At 39.2% G+C, this 24,783-nt stretch overlaps 1 protein-coding gene across 3 annotated transcripts in view; it reads right to left on the reverse strand.

The window, feature by feature from the left end:
* AGBE (1,4-alpha-glucan-branching enzyme) overlaps positions 1–24,783 on the reverse strand; it is an 81,829-nt gene that overhangs the window by 12,332 nt on the left and 44,714 nt on the right. For all 3 annotated transcript variants that reach the window (XM_071675299.1, XM_071675300.1, XM_071675298.1), the window contains 6 exons: positions 19,575–19,784; positions 19,238–19,309; positions 16,586–16,757; positions 16,039–16,248; positions 10,435–10,606; positions 5,340–5,524 (listed from right to left, as the gene is read on the reverse strand). In XM_071675299.1, coding sequence (XP_071531400.1) covers positions 5,340–5,524; positions 10,435–10,606; positions 16,039–16,248; positions 16,586–16,757; positions 19,238–19,309; positions 19,575–19,784 — 1,021 coding nt within the window. The remainder of the gene's footprint in view (positions 1–5,339; positions 5,525–10,434; positions 10,607–16,038; positions 16,249–16,585; positions 16,758–19,237; positions 19,310–19,574; positions 19,785–24,783) is intronic.

Genomic DNA, 24,783 nt, shown 5'->3' on the forward strand with positions numbered 1-24,783 from the left:
TACCCCACCCTGTGATTCACTTCCTCTTCCATGGTTCCATTCGCTGCCATGTCCACTCTCAGATATCTAAAAAACTTCACTTCCTTCAATTTTTCTCCATTTAAACTTACATCCCAATTAACTCGTCCCTCAGCTCTAGTGAACCTAATAATCTTGCTCTCATTCACATTTACTCTCAGCTTTCCCCTTACTCACACTTTTCCAAACTTGGTCACTACCCTCTGCAGTTTCTCACTCGAATCAGCCACCAGAGCTGTATCATCGGCGAACAACAACTGACTCACTTCCCAGACCCTCTCATCTACAATAGACTGCATACTCACCCCTCTCTCCAAAACTCTAGCATATGTAAATATGTATGAACAAATAAGTTGCCACAGCTGCAATTCAGTCTAATTCATTCCAACTAATCTTTTACTTGGTTCATCTGACATGATTATTGAAAAGTGACAAAACAGATCTATCTAGACTTCTGAATTATGATAGCAACTTCATCTCATAGCCCTGACAGCTGACTTTTCTTGATGAATAAAAAATAAAATACATGACAACAGTAGTAACTGGCAGACTGAAGATATCAAGTGCCCTGGGAAGTACTACCACCCTGACAGAGGTGTGTCAATGTAGCACCTGCAAACACTGTACACTTTCTTTATCAGGAATGCTGGTCACATTATTTGTTTGTTTAAGCTAAGTTACTGAGGTGGTCTTTACCCTACCCTGCATGTACAATACACATGCCCTCATGTTTGCTTCTTATCTTCATTTTTTTTTTTTTTTTTTGCTTTGTCGCTGTCTCCCGCGTTTGCGAGGTAGCGCAAGGAAACAGACGAAAGAAATGGCCCAACCCCCCCCCCCATACACATGTATATACATACGTCCACACACGCAAATATACATACCTACACAGCTTTCCATGGTTTACCCCAGACGCTTCACATGCCTTGATTCAATCCACTGACAGCACGTCAACCCCGGTATACCACATCGCTCCAATTCACTCTATTCCTTGCCCTCCTTTCACCCTCCTGCATGTTCAGGCCCCGATCACACAAAATCTTTTTCACTCCATCTTTCCACCTCCAATTTGGTCTCCCTCTTCTCCTTGTTCCCTCCACCTCCGACACATATATCCTCTTGGTCAATCTTTCCTCACTCATTCTCTCCATGTGACCAAACCATTTCAAAACACCCTCTTCTGCTCTCTCAACCATGCTCTTTTTATTTCCACACATCTCTCTTACCCTTACGTTACTTACTCGATCAAACCACCTCACACCACACATTGTCCTCAAACATCTCTTTTCCAGCACATCCATCCTCCTGCGCACAACTCTATCCATAGTCCACACCTCGCAACCATACAACATTGTTGGAACCACTATTCCTTCAAACATACCCATTTTTGCTTTCCGAGATAATGTTCTCGACTTCCACACATTCTTCAAGGCTCCCAGAATTTTCGCCCCCTCCCCCACCCTATGATCCACTTCCGCTTCCATGTTTCCATCTGCTGCCAGATCCACTCCCAGATATCTAAAACACTTCACTTCCTCCAGTTTTTCTCCATTCAAACTCACCTCCCAATTGACTTGAACCTCAACCCTACTGTACCTAATAACCTTGCTCTTATTCACATTTACTCTTAACTTTCTTCTTTCACACACTTTACCAAACTCAGTCACCAGCTTCTGCAGTTTCTCACATGAATCAGCCACCAGTGCTGTATCATCAGCGAACAACAACTGACTCACTTCCCAAGCTCTCCCATCCCCAACAGACTTCATACTTGCCCCTCTTTCCAAAACTCTTGCATTCACCTCCCTAACAACCCCATCCATAAACAAATTAAACAACCATGGAGACATCACACACCCCTGCCGCAAACCTACATTCACTGAGAACCAATCACTTTCCTCTCTTCCTACACGTACACATGCCTTACATCCTCGATAAAAACTTTTCACTGCTTCTAACAACTTGCCTCCCACACCATATATTCTTAATACCTTCCACAGAGCATCTCTATCAACTCTATCATATGCCTTCTCCAGATCCATAAATGCTACATACAAATCCATTTGCTTTTCTAAGTATTTCTCACATACATTCTTCAAAGCAAACACCTGATCCACACATCCTCTACCACTTCTGAAACCACACTGCTCTACCCCAATCTGATGCTCTGTACATGCCTTCACCCTCTCAATCAATACCCTCTCATATAATTTGCCAGGAATACTCAACAAACTTATACCTCTGTAATTTGAGCACTCACTCTTATCCCCTTTGCCTTTGTACAATGGCACTATGCACGCATTCCGCCAATCCTCAGGCACCTCACCATGAGTCATACATACATTAAATAACCTTACCAACCAGTCAACAATACAGTCACCCCCTTTTTTAATAAATTCCACTGCAATACCATCCAAACCTGCTGCCTTGCCGGCTTTCATCTTCCGCAAAGCTTTTACTACCTCTTCTCTGTTTACCAAATCATTTTCCCTAACCCTCGCACTTTGCACACCACCTCGACCAAAACACCCTATATCTGCCACTCTATCATCAAACACATTCAACAAACCTTCAAAATACTCACTCCATCTCCTTCTCACATCACCACTACTTGTTATCACCTCCCCATTTGCGCCCTTCACTGAAGTTCCCATTTGCTCCCTTGTCTTACGCACTTTATTTACCTCCTTCCAGAACATCTTTTTATTCTCCCTAAAATTTAATGATACTCTCTCACCCCAACTCTCATTTGCCCTTTTTTTCACCTCTTGCACCTTTCTCTTGACCTCCTGTCTCTTTCTTTTATACGTCTCCCACTCAATTTCATTTTTTCCCTGCAAAAATCGTCCAAATGCCTCTCTCTTCTCTTTCACTAATACTCTTACTTCTTCATCCCACCACTCACTACCCTTTCTAATCAACCCACCTCCCACTCTTCTCATGCCACAAGCATCTTTTGCGCAATCCATCACTGATTCCCTAAATACATCCCATTCCTCCCCCACTCCCCTTACTTCCATTGTTCTCACCTTTTTCCATTCTGTACTCAGTCTCTCCTGGTACTTCCTCACACAAGTCTCCTTCCCAAGCTCACTTACTCTCCCCACCCTCTTCACCCCAACATTCACTCTTCTTTTCTGGAAACCCATACAAATCTTCACCTTAGCCTCCACAAGATAATGATCAGACATCCCTCCAGTTGCACCTCTCAGCACATTAACATCCAAAAGTCTCTCTTTCTTGCGCCTGTCAATTAACACGTAATCCAATAACGCTCTCTGGCCATCTCTCCTACTTACATAAGTATACTTATGTATATCTCGCTTTTTAAACCAGGTATTCCCAATCATCAGTCCTTTTTCCGCACATAAATCTACAAGCTCTTCACCATTTCCATTTACAACACTGAACACCCCATGTATACCAATTATTCCCTCAACTGCCACATTACTCACCTTTGCATTCAAATCACCCAACACTATAACCCGGTCTCGTGCATCAAAACCACTAACACACTCATTCAGCTGCTCCCAAAACACTTGCCTCCCATGATCTTTCTTCTCATGCCCAGGTGCATATGCACCAATAATCACCCATCTCTCTCCATCAACTTTCAGTTTTACCCATATTAATCGAGAATTTACTTTCTTACATTCTATCACATACTTCCACAACTCCTGTTTCAGGAGTACTGCTACTCCTTCCCTTGCTCTTGTCCTCTCACTAACCCCTGACTTTACTCCCAAGATATTCCCAAACCACTCTTCCCCTTTACCCTTGAGCTTCGTTTCACTCAGAGCCAAAACATCCAGGTTCCTTTCCTCAAACATACTACCTATCTCTCCTTTTTTCACATCTTGGTTACATCGACACACATTTAGGCACCCCAATCTGAGCCTTCGAGGAGGATGAGCACTCCCCGCGTGACTCCTTCTTCTGTTTCCCATTTTAGAAAGTTAAAAAAAAAAATACAAGGAGGGGAGGATTTCTGGCCCCCCGCTCCCGTCCCCTCTAGTCGCTTTCTACGACACGCGAGGAATGCGTGGGAAGTATTCTTTCACCCCTATCCCCAGGGATAATATACATATATATATACACATACACACACATACACACACACGCACACATACACACACACACACATACATATATATACATGTGAAAAATGTAAGAAACAATTTAGAAACTGAAACTTCTAGCTTGAAATGAAATGAAAAAATGAATGTCACATAATGGTTCAAAATTGCATTTTTTCTTGACAGTTACAACCTTTTCTTTATAATCCTTACACAGTAAAACTGGCTGTTATCTATCATATTTCAAATAAAGAGATTAAAAGTTTTCTCCTTTACAAACTAACAGATCGGCAAGAAAGAGTAAGAGAAAATACATAAAAAGTGAAGTAACAATTTGTGTTGGTTAGGTTAGGTAGGCTGATGTGGGTGAGAATGAATGTGAAATGCAAGTGATGGAAAACTGGCAGAGATTATTGCAAATGGTAACAAGAGAGGTGAGGAAGAAAGGCAAGGGTTTTGGGCAGAAAAAAAGTGTGTCTCAGCAATTCCGATGCGAGTTATTGGATATTAGGGATAAGAGATTTGAATGTTATTTCCCAAGTTAGGCAGCATAAGGAACGGATAAATAAGCCTTACAGAAAAAGATCCTTGCTTAACTCCTTCCTCTAGTCTCTCCCCTGGAATGCAATATAAAAGGGGAAGATTTTCAGCTCCCTGCTTCCTTGTGTGTAAGAGAGGTCACTGCCTATGAGGGTAAAATTGCTTTGCTTGATGGTAATGTAGTTCATTAACATTGTATGGATGCAAGTTGGGAGCCTTACATACAAAAGAATGAAAGAGAATGGGTGTGTTGGACATTAACTGCATGAGGACAATATGTGGTGTGAAGAGGGTTGATACTATGAGGAATGACTGTGAATGAGAGATTTGGTAGTAAGCTGAGAATGAATGAAAGAGCTGAACAAGGTGTTAAAATGGTTTGGACACAGAGACAGGATGAAGTGAGGTAAGACTGACTAAGAAGATACGTATTTACTTAGTTGTACTGTATTGGAAGGGAGTTTTATACCTATGGGGCCCCCATCTCTTGAACTTTACAATCAAACAACTTATCAAATTTGTGTGTGCTGACAGCATTGATACTTCTGTATACCATACATAAAGGGAGCAAGATGGAAGAGTAGGGGATGGATTAAGAAGGAAGGAAGGATGGAGTGAAAGAGGCTTCATTTGTCTGAGACTGAACAAGCATTCAAATCCTATAGTAATCTGTAATGCTTGCACTATTCTCTTCTAAATACTTACAGGTCCATTATGAAGCCAGCCATATCTATCCTCCAACTTGTTCATTGCCATATCAAAATTATTCAAGTACTGATACTTGAGGAGCTCATCATCCACCACATTCCATTGTCTTCTGGCATAGTGGTAGCTCTCTTTATTCCCCACTCGAGGAAAGTCAAGCCATTCGGGGTGTCCAAACTCATTGCCTGAAAGTTTAAGACTGTCTCAACACCTGAATCCTTCAAATGCAGTAAACTAAAAACAATCTTCAATAAGAGATGTACAAAATACAGAAGGGCTGAAATAATTTTTTTTCTACACAAGGGCAGAAACAGTATTTTTTCCATCATAAAGCTAACAAATGTACTTAACTAAAACATAACAAGTCTATAGAATGTTAAAATAATAACAAAAATTTACTGAAAAGTAATTGCTAGTAGTGAATTAACAATTTTCCTTCACATTCTAACTTCTTCAGCCAACCTTGTACCAGCTTCAGAGCTTTGTTCATTTTGGGTGCTTTAGCAGCTGGACATACTCCACACATACATTTCCTTCATTAAATGATCCCAACCATACACAGCTCTAACTTCAATCTCCCTTCAATCCCCAACCACTAACTGCATGACCAACCACTCCAAGCCTCTGTCCCCTGCAGGGCACTCACTTCCTCCAACCCTCACCCACACTTTCCTCCCCTCTCTAACAGCCTCACCGAATACTCAATTCCAGGGTAAACTCTGTTAAATAAGGATAGGGGGAAACAACATAGGCAGTAGTGTCCTCCTCTTTGTTAAAGCTCATTTAAATCCCATTGAAAAAACTGCTGTAGGTGTTGGAAATGTTGACTTCATTTTAGTAGAAATTAAAGATAACTTATGTATAAAAATAACAGTAGGGGTAGTCTATAGGCACTCACAAAGACAACAAAGGTAAACATAAGACTTTATGATCAATTGGCAGAAATTTGTAATGAACAAGATTCTATCATTGTAGGAGACTTCAACGTTATCTAAGCAGGGAGAATTCCTTTCCAGCAGGTCTGTGCATGGTCTCTACCTCAGTTGCTTGATAGCGCCCTAATCCAATTAGTTGAGAAACCTACTTGTGACGAAAATAGATTTAGTTCATAATATACATAAAGATCTCGTTAATAATGTTGAAGTTGTAGAAAAGTTTGGTATAAGTGATCACCAACAAATTACTTTTGACGTCACTTTCAACACTGCATGTAATGTTAGTCAAAATGATAACTGTGAACAATCACCCAGTTTTAACATGGCAAATTTTAATGATATCTGCACTGCTCTTGACAGGCAAACCTGGGATATACAGTCAACGAAACTGACATGAACACAGCTTGGAAAAATTTCGGAAAACCTTCAAATCAGCAGAGGGAACATACCAAGCCAAAGTAGATGGTCTTTTTCTAAATCAAAACTAAGATGGAGGAATGGTGAAATAAAAAAAAAAGTGCCTCTTGTCAAAGAAAGTAGCTCATCAGAAACTCAGAGAATCCAATAACCAACGTGACAGAGTAAGGTAAGTAAAACTGTATTGAGAAAGTATGATTGTTATATGACAAAGTAAATGTCAATATGAAGCAATTATTGCTGAAAATAGCAAAAGAAGCCCTATGGAGTTTTCTAGCTATATTAGAAGCAAAAGAGTCATTGCCCAGTCAATTTTTTTTTTTTTTTTTTTTTTTTTTATACTTTGTCGCTGTCTCCCGCGTTTGCGAGGTAGCGCAAGGAAACAGACGAAAGAAATGGCCCCCCCCCCCATACACATGTACATACACACGTCCACACACGCAAATATACATACCTACACAGCTTTCCATGGTTTACCCCAGACGCTTCACATGCCTTGCTTCAATCCACTGACAGCACGTCAACCCCTGTATACCACATGACTCCAATTCACTCTATTTCTTGCCCTCCTTTCACCCTCCTGCATGTTCAGGCCCCGATCACACAAAATCTTTTTCACTCCATCTTTCCACCTCCAATTTGGTCTCCCTCTTCTCCTCGTTCCCTCCACCTCCGACACATATATCCTCTTGGTCAATCTCTCCTCACTCATTCTCTCCATGTGCCCAAACCATTTCAAAACACCCTCTTCTGCTCTCTCAACCACGCTCTTTTTATTTCCACACATCTCTCTTACCCTTACGTTACTTACTCGATCAAACCACCTCACACCACACATTGTCCTCAAACATCTCATTTCCAGCACATCCATCCTCCTGCGCACATCTCTATCCATAGCCCACGCCTCGCAACCATACAACATTGTTGGAACCACTATTCCCTCAAACATACCCATTTTTGCTTTCCGAGATAATGTTCTCGACTTCCACACATTTTTCAAGGCTCCCAAAATTTTCGCCCCCTCCCCCACCCTATGATCCACTTCCGCTTCCATGGTTCCATCCGCTGACAGATCCACTCCCAGATATCTAAAACACTTCACTTCCTCCAGTTTTTCTCCATTCAAACTCACCTCCCAATTGACTTGACCCTCACCCCTACTGTACCTAATAACCTTGCTCTTATTCACATTTACTCTCAACTTTCTTCTTCCACACACTTTACCAAACTCAGTCACCAGCTTCTGCAGTTTCTCACATGAATCAGCCACCAGCGCTGTATCATCAGCGAACAACAACTGACTCACTTCCCAAGCTCTCTCATCCCCAACAGACTTCATACTTGCCCCTCTTTCCAGGACTCTTGCATTTACCTCCCTTACAACCCCATCCATAAACAAATTAAACAACCATGGAGACATCACACACCCCTGGCGCAAACCTACATTCACTGAGAACCAATCACTTTCCTCTCTTCCTACACGTACACATGCCTTACATCCTCGATAAAAACTTTTCACTGCTTCTAACAACTTGCCTCCCACACCATATATTCTTAATACCTTCCACAGAGCATCTCTATCAACTCTATCATATGCCTTCTCCAGATCCATAAATGCTACATACAAATCCATTTGCTTTTCTAAGTATTTCTCACATACATTCTTCAAAGCAAACACCTGATCCACACATCCTCTACCACTTCTGAAACCGCACTGCTCTTCCCCAATCTGATGCTCTGTACATGCCTTCACCCTCTCAATCAATACCCTCCCATATAATTTACCAGGAATACTCAACAAACTTATACCTCTGTAATTTGAGCACTCACTCTTATCCCCTTTGCCTTTGTACAATGGCACTATGCACGCATTCCGCCAATCCTCAGGCACCTCACCATGAGTCATACATACATTAAATAACCTTACCAACCAGTCAACAATACAGTCACCCCCTTTCTTAATAAATTCCACTGCGATACCATCCAAACCTGCTGCCTTGCCGGCTTTCATCTTCCGCAAAGCTTTTACTACCTCTTCTCTGTTTACCAAATCATTTTCCCTAACCCTCTCACTTTGCACACCATATGCCCAGTCAATAGGTCCATTAATTACAGAAAACAGTAAATTGATTCAAGACAATGAAACCATGGCAAAAATATTATCATAATACTTATTCATCATACTTGATCGCCCTTTCCCATGTCAGTGAGGCAGTGCCAGGAAACAGCAAGGTAGTGCCAGGGAAACAGACAAAAACATTAAATGGTCCTTTTTTTTCATCTGTATTTAGGACAAAGACACAACACAGGACATGTCCTGAGTCGTTTCACTGATAAGAGAGGGGATATAAAAGCTGAAGAATGAAAATAAATAAAGACAGGCCTTCATAAGTTTTATCCAAGAACATTGAAAAAGGCAAAATATAAGATAGTCAAGGCCTTGTCTGCCTTTTTCAATACATTCTTTAATACAGGAAAAGTTTCAGAAGAATGGAAGCTTGCCAATGTGACATCAATATTCAAAAAAGTTATCAAGTCACTGCCTAGAAATTATTGGCCTATTAACTTAATGATTATAACTGGAAAAGCTATGGAAACCATCATTTGATATAGAATTATAAGCCAATTAGAGGACTACCAATTAACAAAGCAGTTCTCTGCATGGTTTTCAACGAAACTGCTTGTCTGACAAATCTCCTTAATTTCTTTTATGATATATTTAACATGTACTATGAAAGTAAACCAGTTAATCTTATTAACTAAACATTCAAAAGCTTTTGATACAGTTCCACATCAAAGATTACATACAAAAATAAGTCATATGACACTGATGGGATGTACTTCAATGGATAGGAAACTGGTTAACTAGCCATAAACAAAGAGTAGATATCAACAGTCAAGTCTCAGAATGGTTAGATGTAACAAATGGAGTACCACAAGGATAAATACTGGGAATAGTTTGCTTTTTCTAATACATTAATGATAATGATAATGGGCTGCACTGCAAGATATCAAAATCTGCAAATGATACAAAGCTGGGAAAAAAAATCTACCTCTTGCCATGTGTGGTATCTCCATTTTTTTTTTTTTTTGTCTTTTGACTTTACTTTTCTCCCTCTCTTCCTTTGTTTTGTTGATGAATATCCCCCTGACTTACATCATGCCTTTTAAAGATACTTCTGGAATTGATGGTTCTAAGTCAAACATAACTATAACTGGTTGCTTCCTTATATCATTGTGTATGTGTTTTGTTGGTGTTATAGTTGCTGATGTTGGGGGAACTGTGAGTAGAGGTTGCTGAAATATGAGGAAGGAGTGAGCTTTTTATTTCTACTTGGAAGTTAACACTTAGGTGTGAAGCACTTTCAGTGGGATTGGTCAACTACTGTTGCAAAGAAATGAGTGCCAAGCATGTTAGGAGGATCTTTGTTTCATTACGAAGGTGCTGAGAGCTTGTGGTTGTTAGGTAACCAATTACTGTTCTGAGTGAAGCATTTTGTGTGGTTTGCTGTTCTGATACATTTGTTTTTGAGAGTGTGAGGTATAATCTAGTGGAACAAAAGAACGGTCTATATGTTAAGGAATTTTTTGTTCTTGTCCAAATATTAGCCAACACTGCTACCCATAGACTTTCGATGAAACTGTTACATCATCTGGGTGGGAGGCCAGATTTATTTTCATCTTACAACCAATTTTAATAAGAGAAATTATCTTAAAATTTCAAATGTTGAGAAAGCACTTACCCATAAAGTTGAGGTAGCCTTCACCACCAAGGCCATGTGAAATCAATCGTATCATTTTGTGTAAGGCCATCCCTCGGTCAATGATCAAGGATGGCTTAGAGAACTTGGACATATGAGTGTACATCTCCTTGTCCATTAACCAGAATGCTAATGTTTTGTCCCCTACCAAAGCCTGTAAAAGACATTCTTATGACTATTCTGTAATGGAGTGAAAAAAAATGGTTATTCATATAACTGAGTAAACAAGTTCTACTTTCATTTCTTGACTATTTACAGCTTACAAGTAGGGTCATAGGGTGGGGGAAAGGGCGAAGGTTCTGGGAGTGATGAATAATGTGTGGAAAGAGAGAACATTATCTTGGAGAGCAAAAATGGGTATGTTTGAAGGAATAGTAGTTCTAACAATATTACATGACTACAAGGCATGGTCTATAGATCGGGTTGTGCAGAGGAGGGTGGATGTGTTGGAAATTAAAAGCTTGGGGAAAATGTGGGGTGTGAGGTGGTTTGACTGAGTAAGTAATGACAGGGTAAGAGAGATGTGTGGGAATAAAGAGTGTGGTTTACACTATTATACATGAGTTTAAATGAAAAAAACAGACAACAGGAGGCCTGATTGGCCCAAGACTGGGTTGCCTGGGGGGAAAAAAAGTTTAACTTGACAAGAAAATGTAATTCTGCTCAGCATTTTCTAAATTATCACAGACTCCCCAATGCTGCACATTAGCCTTCTGATGTCCCTGTTATTGCTGTTGTTTATATAGTTTATTTCTGGCATTTTTCTCTGAGTATACCTGGATCTATAAAATATTTGAAGGTATTTATAGTCTTAGCATTCTATACATCCGATGGTAACTTATTCCAGTGCTCAACACACATATAGGAAAATAAACTTTTCCAACATCCATACTACATCTTTTACCTTTTGAGTTTTATTCCGTTTGTCCTGGTAACTGTATTTTCTTGTATTTCAAAAAGATATTCGTTATTTACTTTATCAAACTTGTTCAGAATTTTGAACACTTAGATTAAGTCACTGCAAAGTCTACATTTTTTAAGGGAGAAGAGATCCAACTGTTTCAGCCTCTCTCTGCATGCCACATTTCTAAGGGATGGGATCAGTTCTGTCATGCAACTTTGTACTTACTGTAATTTTTCCTGATCTTTTTCATAGTTTGGGGACCAAAACTGGACTGTATATTCAAGGTGTGGTCTTCCTTGAGAATTATAAAGCTTGAGAATTGTTTCTGGTGTCTTGTAATCTATATTCCTGGCTTGCCATTTTTACTTGCTACTTGACACTGTTTATTGTACTTTAGACTGTTGCTAATGACAACTCCAAGGTAATTTTCTTCATTTACTTTAGTTAGAGAGTTTCCAAATAGTTTTGTACTCATAACGTATATCATTGGCTCCAAAGAGCATAACTTTACACATGTCTACATCAAACTTCATTTGCCATCTGTCTGACCACTCTCCTAGGAAGTTAAGATCTCATTACATCATTTTGCAGTCCTGCCTGTTCGCAGCTCTACCTCCTAGTTTAATGTCGTCAGCAAATTTGGAAATCTTAGCTATGAGACCGAATTCTAGGCCGTTCATGTATACTATGAAAAGAAATGGGCCCAAGACCAACCCCTGTAGCAAACCACTTGTTATGTCTAGCCAATTTGAGGTTTTATGTGAACATTTGATAGTGCATGCTGCTTTCTTCCACTAAACCAGTCTCTGATCCATGTACAGAGTTCTTCACTTATCCCTTGTGCTTTGAGTTTACGTAAGTCTCTTGAGAGGTACTTTATCAAAAGCCTTTTAGAAATCTAAATATACTATATCAGATGGTACTTTTTCATCTCAATTCTGATAACATTAAAAAATTCCAACAGATATGTCAGGCAGGATCTTCTACTGAAGAAACTGTGGTGGTTGTATCATTTTTTCATCATTTTACCTAACACTCATGTATGGCTAATTGGGCAGTAGTTCAAGGCAGACTTTTTGTCTCCCCTTTTTATATACAGCAGAAACATTTGCTAGTTTCCAGTCAGTTGGCACCCAACCATTTGAGAGCAGATGATGATATGTTGAAATGGTTTGGACATATGGAGAGAATAAGTGCATCACTTCTCTAGTATCTCAAGATACTTCTCTATAGTGCAGCACCTTTCAGTATAAGCCAATTCCCCAATCCACATACACGAAGACATCTCCAGATGTTGTAGGTAATGTGACTGCTCCCGATGACTTCCCAGATATTCTCCAGAATGTATCTTGTCCCATTTGTGTGCCAGCAATGGTGCCTCCATGTGTGCTGGATGAATAGGTAATCTCATAAGAGAGTATAACCCCTCCTCAAAACTGCATATCCTCATGCATGCAGTGCTGCCTAAAGGGTTTCCTCTCCATGCAATGTTGCTTGGTTAGTTTTACTTGGCAGGATTCCCATAAGGCCTGCCATCTTTGTAAATTCAGTTTCACACGGTGCAAACTGAAACTTGATGTCGCAGGTCGACCAGGAGAGCTACAGCACTGGTCTTAGAGTCCTCTGTTACTGCTACAAGATATGTTGATGTTCCTCAGCTGTGGCTTTCTTGGATCCAACTAACCTCAGAATCTCGTAAATTCCCCTCCTCAAGCCATCTCCTCCACCATATGTAAACTGTACTCTGCGAAATGCCAAGTTCCAATGCTATGTCGGGCAGACCAACCACTTTCCTTCATGCCGATAATTCTACCTCTGTGAGCTAGTTTATCGTGAAGGCATACTCCATTTTCATTTTCAACGATGACAATCTTGCTACTTCTGTTAAATGTAAAGACTGGTGCCAAACAATAGAGGTAAACCTCATTCATACCTTGGTTTCCAACTCTGTGTGAACAACACTGTTTCAACCATAATCATTTGATGCCAAAACGGAGAATGATGATATGGGAGGGATAGTCGGTGTAAGTGGGTCAGGGTTTAAAGTGAGTGTGCGTATCATGATGAGTGTGTGTAGGGAAGTGAATGTTGAGAGACAAGTTCACTGCTATAGCCTGAAATACATTTAGGTAAATGAGTTCTGTAGTTGAGGTTATCACTGACACTGACTAGTATGGTGATAATAATCAGTGTTTTAAAGCACTGTACACTTTTACAATCATTTCTGCTGTGTTCCCATTGTTAATCCTTCCTTCACAACCCTTCAATCATCATTCCTTTCAGAACATCATACTCCCCCATCCTCTTCTCATTCCTCCCCCCTTTGGTCTCTCTCTCCCCCACTTGTGCTTGCAACCAGCATCGAAAGTAGCCTGGAAATATTTGCGTTATACTTACCCTCTAAAATCAAACGTTCAGTAATGTCATACATCTAAATCATGACACTGAACTGCTCAGTGTTAGATGGACTTTATATTCTTTCACAGGAATTTAAACTTCACCACTCAACACAGTACAACATCTGTGACAGATTATCCTATGTGTGATGGTGCTACATACACTCTGAACATTTTGTACTTAAATTCTGATCTATGTGTTTCATTTCATCCTCCTCATACCTTACTATATGCAAGTCAAAAGATTTTTATCATAGCTGTAAGCATACTTTACATACACAGTATCTCATACTGTGCAGTGTTACCAAATCTCCATCTTACCTTACACCCGTCAACCCTCTTGGACTCTTTGCGAACTTACTTGGCAGGCATTACACAGGTAAAGTGGGTAGGTAAGAGAGGGTAGTTGGTGGGATGATAAAGTACAGTTTTCAGTGAAAGATATAAGAGAGGTTTATGAGTGGTACATACAGGGCACAAATGACTGGGAGAGATGTACATGAGAAAGTGGTAGGTCAAGAGGAAACTGAAGGGGTTGAAAAAGAGGGCAAACAAGAGTTAGGATGAGTGAATATCAATACACTTCAGGGAGAATAAGCCATTCTGGAGAAAGGTTGATAGTGTGGCTGTTGGCAACTCAAGGGTGTGCCACTTTGACAATTGTTCAATTCACTACACCTTGGAGTTTGGAACTCTCTACCCTCTCATGCCTTTCCCAACAACTATAACCTGGTCTCTTTTCCCCCCTAATTAACCTCTCCATATTTCAATAAAGGCCTGGCCTTGATGTAGACTCTTTTTTGTCTGTCACTGGAGCCTTAAAAAAAGAAAAAAAAAAAAAGCAAGCCGAGCATGGCCAAAGAAAAGAACTATCACTGGCCAAACAAAGTTACTCCTCTTCTGTCTTGCCAATCAATGAAGTTTACCGTGGACATTATACCATCATCTCTAGAGAACTGAAGAACATTATATGACTGAAACTTCAATTTGGATTTTTTCAATTTTGGAATACTTGCATATACATAAAGAGATATCTTGGAGATGGGACCTCAGTCTGAACACTAAATTCATTTACGTTTCATATACACCTTTTACACATAGCCTGAAGGTAATCTATACAATATTTTTAATAATTTTGTGCATGAAACAAAGTCTGTGTAACACTGAACCATCAGAGAGCTAAGGTGTCACAACCTCAGCCGCCCATGTGGACAATCTGTCCAAAAAGGACCATTTATGATTACACGAAGATGAAAAAGTAGAAAAATAGAACCAATTACAAATTCTACGAAAGAACTCGTACCCCTTGGAAATTCATTCAGATAGTACTTCCACAACTTAAGGTTTAAAGGATCAAAAAGACTTGCCAGTGAAACACAAAGATAAATCATCACACCATTGTTTGACTACAAATGAATAGATCTGAGAAGATTATGAGCAGAAATAAAAGCTGAGCAGAAATTTGGGAAAGGAGAGTTTCATGGTCTAACATGCTTTGTTCATGATATGACAAGCATCAGAACATGATTGATAAAGTCATAAGTGGGAAAAAAGATCTGGTAGAATAAAGGATGTTGGACTCAATCTTAGCCAAAATAACCTAGTATATGATCAACACATCTGAAGGCTTCCTGGCCAATGAAGTAGTAACTATCCCATGGAAAAAGAGTAAAGAAGCTCCACATAGATGAATATCAAACTCCTCCATAGTTCCAAGACTGGCAATTCAAGAGAGAGACAGAGGATGGGGATGTCCAGTTACAAGTGATAGTAATAAGGCTTTGGTCTGAGAACCCTACAAATGCAAAAGTAGCTAAAGCATAGTGTAAAAAAAAAAAAGTCAAGCTTTGTTAAAAGAATGGTCATGACTGATGAGTCTTTAGTCATTACTTATACATCAAAAAGGGAAAAAGAAAATGCCTCAGCTCAGCTGGAATTGTCCTAAGTAGAGCTATACCAATCCTTGTGTAAAAAGAAAATAAAAAAAGACCTCTCATCCTTATGTGCAACCTGAAGACAAAAAACATGTACTGCTAAAGTGCCCTGCATTCACTCTGCCAACACAAACATGCAATGTCACCACACTTCAAGTCCTGTGTTCCTTGCATACATATGGGGCTGACTTCCTGAACATCATGGAACCCACATAAAATGTATCTTGGGATTGCAAGTATCAAGGCTTATAACATGTTTGACAATGCAGTACCTTAAAAACAATAAACTATTAATAGTTGGAAATGCTACTCCACTTTAGTATCCATTTCTGAATAAACAAAAGGCACTTACTTGGTCATGAGATTCTGCATATGCAATTGTTTTCTCCTGATAGCGTCTATTTTCGAGAATATGACAAATGCCTCCCATATTCCAATCATCATCAGAACTTTCTTTAAGCAACTTGATCCAATGATCAGGAATTGCCATTCCCAGTCGATAATCAAAGCCACTACCACCTTCTTCAACTGGGCGACACAAAGCAGGCATCCCAGACACATCCTGTAGGATATATTCAAAAGTTGGAAGTCCTGAAGGCAAGATTCTCTATCCTCAGACAAATATATATTCTATGGTTTTTAAGAGTCAAACATGAAATGAATTTACTATCTTAATAGGTATGATTATGCAAATGCTTACCTTTATACATACTTATGAAAAGGTTCAACAAAAAATGAATCAGAATGTAAATAACTTAGCCAGATAACAAACTTAGTATCCATGATTTACTTAAGAATCTGAAATAAGAATATATTAGCTATACATTGAGTAGCATGCGTGTGTGTTCTTAGATGTTAAAAAATTTCGATTCGGGAGAAATCCAAAACCTGTTCAGTACCTCAGCAATAGTGATAACTTCAGGATGCAGTTCATGAAGCATGTGATTGGCCACCATGAGATATACAAGAGCTTCTACATCCACATTTAGTCCGAAGTATTCATGATATTCTCCAGAAAAACCTTCTCCAATACCATGTGAGTGATAGAGCATGGATGTTACACCATCAAATCTGACAAAAGGGTATAAAAAATTATGTTCAAGACAAAAACAAATTTCACAATACAAACATATCTTCAATAGATTAATATCTTTATGCCAGTCTCTCTGAAATGCTAGAGCAATCACAAAAAATCCACTCTAAAAAGATATGAGGCTAAAACTTATGGCAGTACCAATTACTCAGTGTTTTCAGTCTATTCTGTTGTCACAGTGATAAAACAATAACAAAAATGAACTTCACAATCAACAAATACACCATGCTGTACACTGCATGATGGCAAAGACTTTCTGTATGGCCCACACAGACATCAAAAAAAGTCATCATAACTGCATTTGCCAAACAAAAAACATGTTACAAACTTTGTGATAAATTTGTGCCTCCTATCATTCAACACAAGCAAAATCAAAAAGTAACATTTAGAAAAAGATATAAATAGATATTGCATTTTAGCACTACTGATTTTAACCAGGCTACTGCTATCATTCCAAAATATTGCAAAATTTATGAGTAGAAATCTGTTTAGTATGAGAAAGTGAAACAATTACCATAGTGAAGAAGGGTCAGGAAGTGAGTTGAAGCATATACAGATGAACCTTCAGCATTACAGTGAACAAGGTACCTATGGTGAGATTTTGTCAAACAACATGGCAAGTGCACAGCACTCACCACTTATTGAGGACTGACATCTCTCTTGTCTACCATTCTTTAAACCATCACTTGTCTTGCTTGTATGATGCAATCACTTTCAGTAGCTAATCCACTGCTGTAGTTATCTATTCAAGTTCATCAAGTATCAAGTATTGCCTTGAACCATGAGTCCAATTTTCTTTTTAATGTTTCTGTAGTCATGTCTTGTAAATTCCTCAGATCAGCAAGTATTGCTTCAACTTCCTTTCCAGTCAATCTCTTACCTCTGTCTGAACCTTATTGGATGCTTCCAGGAATTACTCTTGACTTACCAATTCTATATATTCCATGCCTAGTTGCTTTCAGGTTTAAAACACTGTTAATTCAATTAATCTAAATAATGTAGAGTCTAAATACTGTCGAGCATATGTGATAATAAATCTCTTTCTTTGAATTTCTAGACTATAATCTTTAATATTTCTTGGTAGTTCATATGCTCTAGTCTGTTTAAGATGAAAGGTCATTCATGGAAGGAAGAAACTGAGTAGATAATAGGAAAGAATTCTGACAAATATCACCGTTGACAGAATAAAAGAAGGAAGTCCTCCATCAGTGACTACTACAGTGGAATGACTTGAGAGGATACAATGCATTTGAAAACAGAAATAAGCAGAAAAGCTTCATTCATACTTCTAAATCTATTTCATCTAAAATGAAAGGCTACCTTAAATAATGCTGTTGCACAAACAGAAAAGCTCCCTTCTTACACTCTTACACTGCATATCATACTAACCACCTGTCATATTCTTTCTTTATAGATATACACAATCATACTCATGTGTGCCCTGTCTTCTCAGCACCTATACCACGTATACCTATGAACATCATCACTACGGAAAAAAGTATTTACTAAATTCATACCAGCTGCTACATACAATCCACATGCTCTCCTTGGTAATTTTCACCAGCAACATAATATCTACTTTCCACTCCTACTATCTCCCATACCCATCAATCCAAGTCATCCATCACACATAGTTTCTCCTTTATATCCCCATCTTCAGCTGTCCTTTCTTGTTCTTTAATCAATTTCTTTCTATCATAAAATGATTGCAACCACTATAGAAATTCTAAATCAGTCAAAACTGAATTATGAAATGAGTAATCTTATCATAAATTTACAATCAAGTATCTTTCCAAACCACTAACCTCTCATCAACACTCCACCTACTGTCACATAACCACCTGCATCACACTGCAAGCATGACTGCACATCCTGAATTCCATTCTGTAAGAAGGCTCCACTACCTTTCAATCTACACTTGCACAAACTCAATACTGTACATCTATTTTATCCTTTCTAAGTGTGCCTGTAAATCCTTACATTTCATAAGCCATTTGTTAAAACTAGGTACAGGCACATAAATTTCAACTGAGGCAGAGTGAGCATTCTGTGGGTATAAATTTGCAGAACTGGAATCACCATGCTCAATCCCCATAAGCAAGCAAAAAAGGACAATTATGTTTAAAACCACGATATTGGCTCACTATCCTTGATCATTTTCCTTTAACACAAAATAGTCAATACATATAATGTCAAAAGTTCAGTTGTTAAAGCTACAGCAATGTGTACTTCATCTTCTGTGACTGCAGTTATATGATGAATAAGTTAAACAAAAAATTCCTACATATATCTTGCTTTAATGTGACAGGAATAGGTCTCGCTAATGCGGGAGACGGCAGAAAAAAAAAAAAAAAAAGGACTGCATCCTGATTCAAATATGGAGGAAGCGTCAATTCATTTATTCCTCCTAGAGCTGTATAACCTTCATAATAAGAAGTAGAAAAAAGTCAACACTCACCTGAATCCATCAAACTTGTACTCTTCTAGGTACCAGCGTAGATTTGATAGTAGAAACCGCAACACCTCCCAACTACAAAAAATTGATTAATGTAATTAAAGGATATTTTCTTTTTAAGTTATATATGCCTTAATAGTACTTTCACCTCTCATCAATATATCACATAAATGGTGCACAAACATTATTGTTTACCCTCTTGAAGTGGCCACTAATATCATGACTCCTAAGGTACTAGGAATACAATAATTTCATATCTAAAAAATCAAATCAATTAAAAAAATTACTCTTAATTCATCAGCACTCCATAGCCCTAGATAAATATATCAGTACTACTTACTTGGAATAATTGAAGAGCCTGGAGTCCCATAGAGAATGCACCCCCCTTGAGCCACCATGGAAGTAGCATGAATCTGAGCCATCAAACTCATTTAATCCATCAAGCACATTTTTGGATGCATGGGAGTGGACAACATCCAAAAGAACAGTGAGACCCAGAGAGTGTGCAGTGTCAACCATCTCTTTCAATTCTTCTGGTGTACCATAACGGCTACAAAATAAAAGGATTAGATATGACAAAAAGTCATGTAAAAGTCCAACTTCCAAATAAAAGTCTTGAATTTTAGGGAAAAAATTTCTCTCATTCAAATTTGTCACTCTTTGAATACAGTGAATCTTGTGCATACATGTATTTCCTCTTAACCCACCTTTAAAGATTCTCCATCATTACATTGTCCAATAAGTTGATCTATCAAGGTACACTAAAAGCTCCAATCAAACCTCTCTAAGCATACAAATTGTCCCCATCGAATATAATCAGAAATTATTCCCACGGCATCCTACTTAAACACTTACATTACATATAAAATGATGCATGTCAAACTTTTCCATGGTTTAACTCTTTTATCTTTAACCCTACTATTCAGGAATGAGTCACATACTGAAACTGCTGAGCTGCAGCTTCTAACCTACAGCAGAAAAAATAGTGCCAACCGATGCCTACAAATTACTTACTTAGTATTACTCTCTGAATGTAATGAAAACAGTTTCAACAAAAAATCTTAAAGATACTTAAGGAATTCACAATGATGTTACCAGACTCTACCTGCTTGTGACTGAAGTTATACTGTGTGTGAAAAGTCACCTTTATTTAAGATATATGAGTACAATCTCACTAAAAACTTCTTGCTCCTAAGGAGTCTATCCTGTCCCTGCTACTGACTGGAGCAGCCTTGAAGCTGTAGGAGGCCCAAGGGAGGGGGCCCTGGCATTACAGATAGATAAAAATACATAAATATGAAGTGAAGAGGAGAAAGAATGAGTATTTTGAAGGACTGATGCCTGTTCAATGAAAAAGTGGAAGGAACAAAAGGGCTGAAACAAGAAGGAAGTGGAAGGATGGAATGCAACATGTTTTAAAAATGTTCAGGGCCTGAACAAGCAGAAGGATGTAAGACATGCAAGGGAAATAATAGCTGGAGTGATGTGGTACACAGAAGACATAATGTCAAAGGGCTGAACCAGGGAATATGAAGTGGCCAAGGGAAACTATGAAAAAGTCTATGTAGTCTGGTTGTGGATATGAGGCTTTGAATTTTAGTGCAGTATACATGATGGTCAGAGAGTGCAAGTGAACAAAACAGGTCACTGCTTCATCTGTTCCCAACAACTACCTCGCTTAAGCAGAAAGTGATGACACACTAATCACTGGACATAGAGTTTTCCCAATGAAGTTCTTACAACAAAGGAATTCACATTTTGCTGCTACAACAAGTAGCATAGCCTTGGGCTGCAGGAGTCTCTGGAAAGATGTCCTGGGTAAAACCAAAAACCATTACATATTTACGATTATGTGAACAATTCTTTATAACAGATGTATGGGTTTGCATTGTGAGTAAACACAGGTGAGAGCTTTTAAGCTTTACTCAAGAGCTCTTATCTGTCATTACTCACCATCCCTATCTGTATCTCTGATGCCTGTTTCCACATGGAACTTACTCAAGGGAGTGGCCATGGCAATAGTCTCTCCATAACTAATGAATTTCACTGCCACTACTTAGCCTTTAGTGCTTCACCCTTAACAGGCCACCAGCAGACAGCAATTCTTGCACAGTGTCTGCAGAATTCCTACTGACCATGGATTCTTAATGCTCCTGCCTAAAATTACTACCTACTACTTTTACCTAATGTTACACTCAATCCATATATATTGGATTAAGTAGTAAATGACAGACATGAAACAAAGAGATTCCTTGGTGTGACTGTGCTGTGAGGTGCAGTTGGTGGGATGTATGATCAATACTTGGAGGAGGCAAAAATGAAGGTTTGTAGTAACTTATGTAAAGAGGGAATGTTATGAGTGGGAAGGGGGGAGGTGGGGTAAACTGGGTAAGCTTGGAAAAAATGCTTGTGTACTGAGATATCAGGAGAAGCAGAGAAGAGAATAGTAAAAGAAGAGAGTATATGAAATTCAGGGGGTGGGCAAAGAATGAAAGCTATTTACGGGAGCTCTGCTTCCATGTGTGAGAGACTTCTGTGGTAGGTGGGAGGTGGGTGTGTAAAAAAAAAAAGTGCTGAGTGGAGGATGAGGAAGTTAAGTTGCTAATGAGAGGGATAACAGAGGTGTAGGGGAATTATCTGCAAGGATGGAGTGCAGGGGGTTAGGAAATGTACAAAAGAAAGCCGCAAAAGGTCACAAGGAAGGTGATGGGGACTGCTATACCAAAAAACAAACTCATCTTTTCCATCAAAGACAGAGATATCTCCTTCCACACACTCTTTAATACAACCAGGAACTTGTCCCCAACACCCATCCTGTGCCTAGCTTCAGCTTTAAAGATTCTATTCACAGCAATATCTATTCCCAAGAATTTGAAACGGTCCACTTTCTCCAGGTTCTCCCCATTCAAACTCACATTCCAGCCATCTCGTTTCTCTCTCTCCCCTACTGAACTTTATAACTTAAACTTTTTTTCTATAACTTGGTTTTCTCATTTCATACACTCTCCAAAACTTTAACACTTTCTCACTTGAGTATGCCACCATAGCCTGTAATAATCACTCTCTTGGGCACCTTTGATGCAACAGTGACTGAGGTGAGGTATACTGTGATAGGTAGTGGATATATTTATTCTTTTTCTTGTTTGATGGATTTCTTTTTTAATTTTTGCTTTTCAATGACTATCATATATACTGTATTCATTAAATGAAAATCTTTTTTTCAAGTATGCTAAACAAAAATCCATTATACATGGTTCCCTTAAACAGCTATAACTTTACTCAAACTTAAACCCCTGTAATTTGAACATTTCAATGTTTCATTTACCTTTACATAATGGGTCAATCCAAACATTCTGCAAATCCTCAAGCACCTCACTCTCAAAAAAACAAACTACTAATTCTAACTACTCAATCAACGAGTGTCACCTCCTTTGCAGATACATTCAACGATCCCATCCCATCCTGCTGCTTTGCCACACCATCTACACAAGGCATTCACCACCTCAATCTTTTTCACTAAACGACTTCCCATGTCCCATGCTTCATATACCTATCCATCCCAACCACCCCACGTCTGCAACTCTATCATCAAAGAAATTCAAGTACTTCAAAAATTCACTCCTATTCACCTGTTCTTTGCCTGTTACAACTTCTTCCTTCAAAAAATTTTCTTGTTCTTCATAAAGTTAACTCATAATCTCTCACCCTTACTCTCATTTACCCTCTTATTTGGCTATGAACTTTCTTCCTGACCTTCAGCCATTTCCTCTTGTACATCTCCCAATTACCCACTCCTTCCCAAAAGATAACTGTTATATACCTCTCTTTTCTCTTTCACTTATAACTAAACTTCCTCAGCAAACCACCCTTTCTCTTGTGCCCATATCCCACCTACTGTATAACACACTTCTTGCCTGTTCCCCTGGCTTCATTTGTTCGCACCATTTGCTGTTCTTCACCCAATGACTCACAGATCCTCCTAACTAAAGCCATCTTTCTAAACTCATTCACTTTCATCACTCTCTTCCCAATAATATCATTTCCACATTTCTTTTGGCCAACACAAACTTTCATCCTCATCTCCACTAAGAAGTGGTCAGACATCCCTCTTGGCCAGGTACATCCAAAATTCTCTTTAGCAAGCCTACCAATTAGGTTATAATCCAATAATGCTGGCTCACCATTAATCCGAACCACCCATGTATACTATGTCCTCTTTTGTTAAGCAGTTATTCCCAATCATCTGTCCTTTAATTCAGTACACACCTCTACAATCTGTTCATCATTTTCATTTTCCAGGGGCACCCCATGCCCCTAATCATACCTTCAACTATCACATCATTACACTCGATCCCCTGCATCAAAATTACTGATACACTTACTCAACTTCCTCCTCACTCTTCTCTCTACCACGTGTATAAGCACCATCATCCACCTCTCTTCATCCACTTTCATTTTTAACCCAAATCAGTACGAAGCTTGTTCCCTTACACTCTTTCACACATTTCCATAATTCCTCCATCAGCATTAGTGCCACCCCATCCTTTGCTGTTGCCCTCACACAAACTCCAGATTTTATATCTTAAGACATTTTATAAGCATTCTAGCCCCTTCACCCTATGATTAGTTTCACTTTGAACCAGAACATCCTTGTTCCTCTCCCCTAACAAACAACCTCAGCCTTCCAGTAAGATGAGCCTCCTTGCTTGACTCTTCCTCAGTTAAATTTCTTAGAACTGACACAGGAGGGAGGGAGGGTTTCCAACTCCCAACATATACTTTTTCTATGATATATAAGGAATATATAAGGTTATTCTATTTTTTTTTTTTTTATACTTTGTCGCTGTCTCCCGCGTTTGCGAGGTAGCGCAAGGAAACAGACGAAAGAAATGGCACAACCCCACCCCATACACATGTATATACATACGTCCACACACGCAAATATACATACCTACACAGCTTTCCATGGTTTTCCCCAGACGCTTCACATGCCTTGATTCAATCCACTGACAGCACGTCAACCCCGGTATACCACATCGCTCCAATTCACTCTATTCCTTGCCCTCCTTTCACCCTCCTGCATGTTCAGGCCCCGATCACACAAAATCTTTTTCACTCCATCTTTCCACCTCCAATTTGGTCTCCCTCTTCTCCTCGTTCCCTCCACCTCCGACACATATATCCTCTTGGTCAATCTTTCATCACTCATTCTCTCCATGTGCCCAAACCACTTCAAAACACCCTCCTCTGCTCTCTCAACCACGCTCTTTTTATTTCCACACATCTCTCTTACCCTTACGTTACTCACTCGATCAAACCACCTCACACCACACATTGTCCTCAAACATCTCATTTCCAGCACATCCATCCTCCTGCGCACAACTCTATCCATAGCCCACGCCTCGCAACCATACAACATTGTTGGAACCACTATTCCTTCAAACATACCCATTTTTGCTTTCCGAGATAATGTTCTCGACTTCCACACATTCTTCAAGGCCCCCAGAATTTTCGCCCCCTCCCCCACCCTATGATCCACTTCCGCTTCC

Source organism: Panulirus ornatus, chromosome 20 (genome assembly GCF_036320965.1).
Source record: "Panulirus ornatus isolate Po-2019 chromosome 20, ASM3632096v1, whole genome shotgun sequence".
NCBI classification, from domain to species: Eukaryota; Metazoa; Arthropoda; class Malacostraca; order Decapoda; family Palinuridae; genus Panulirus; species Panulirus ornatus.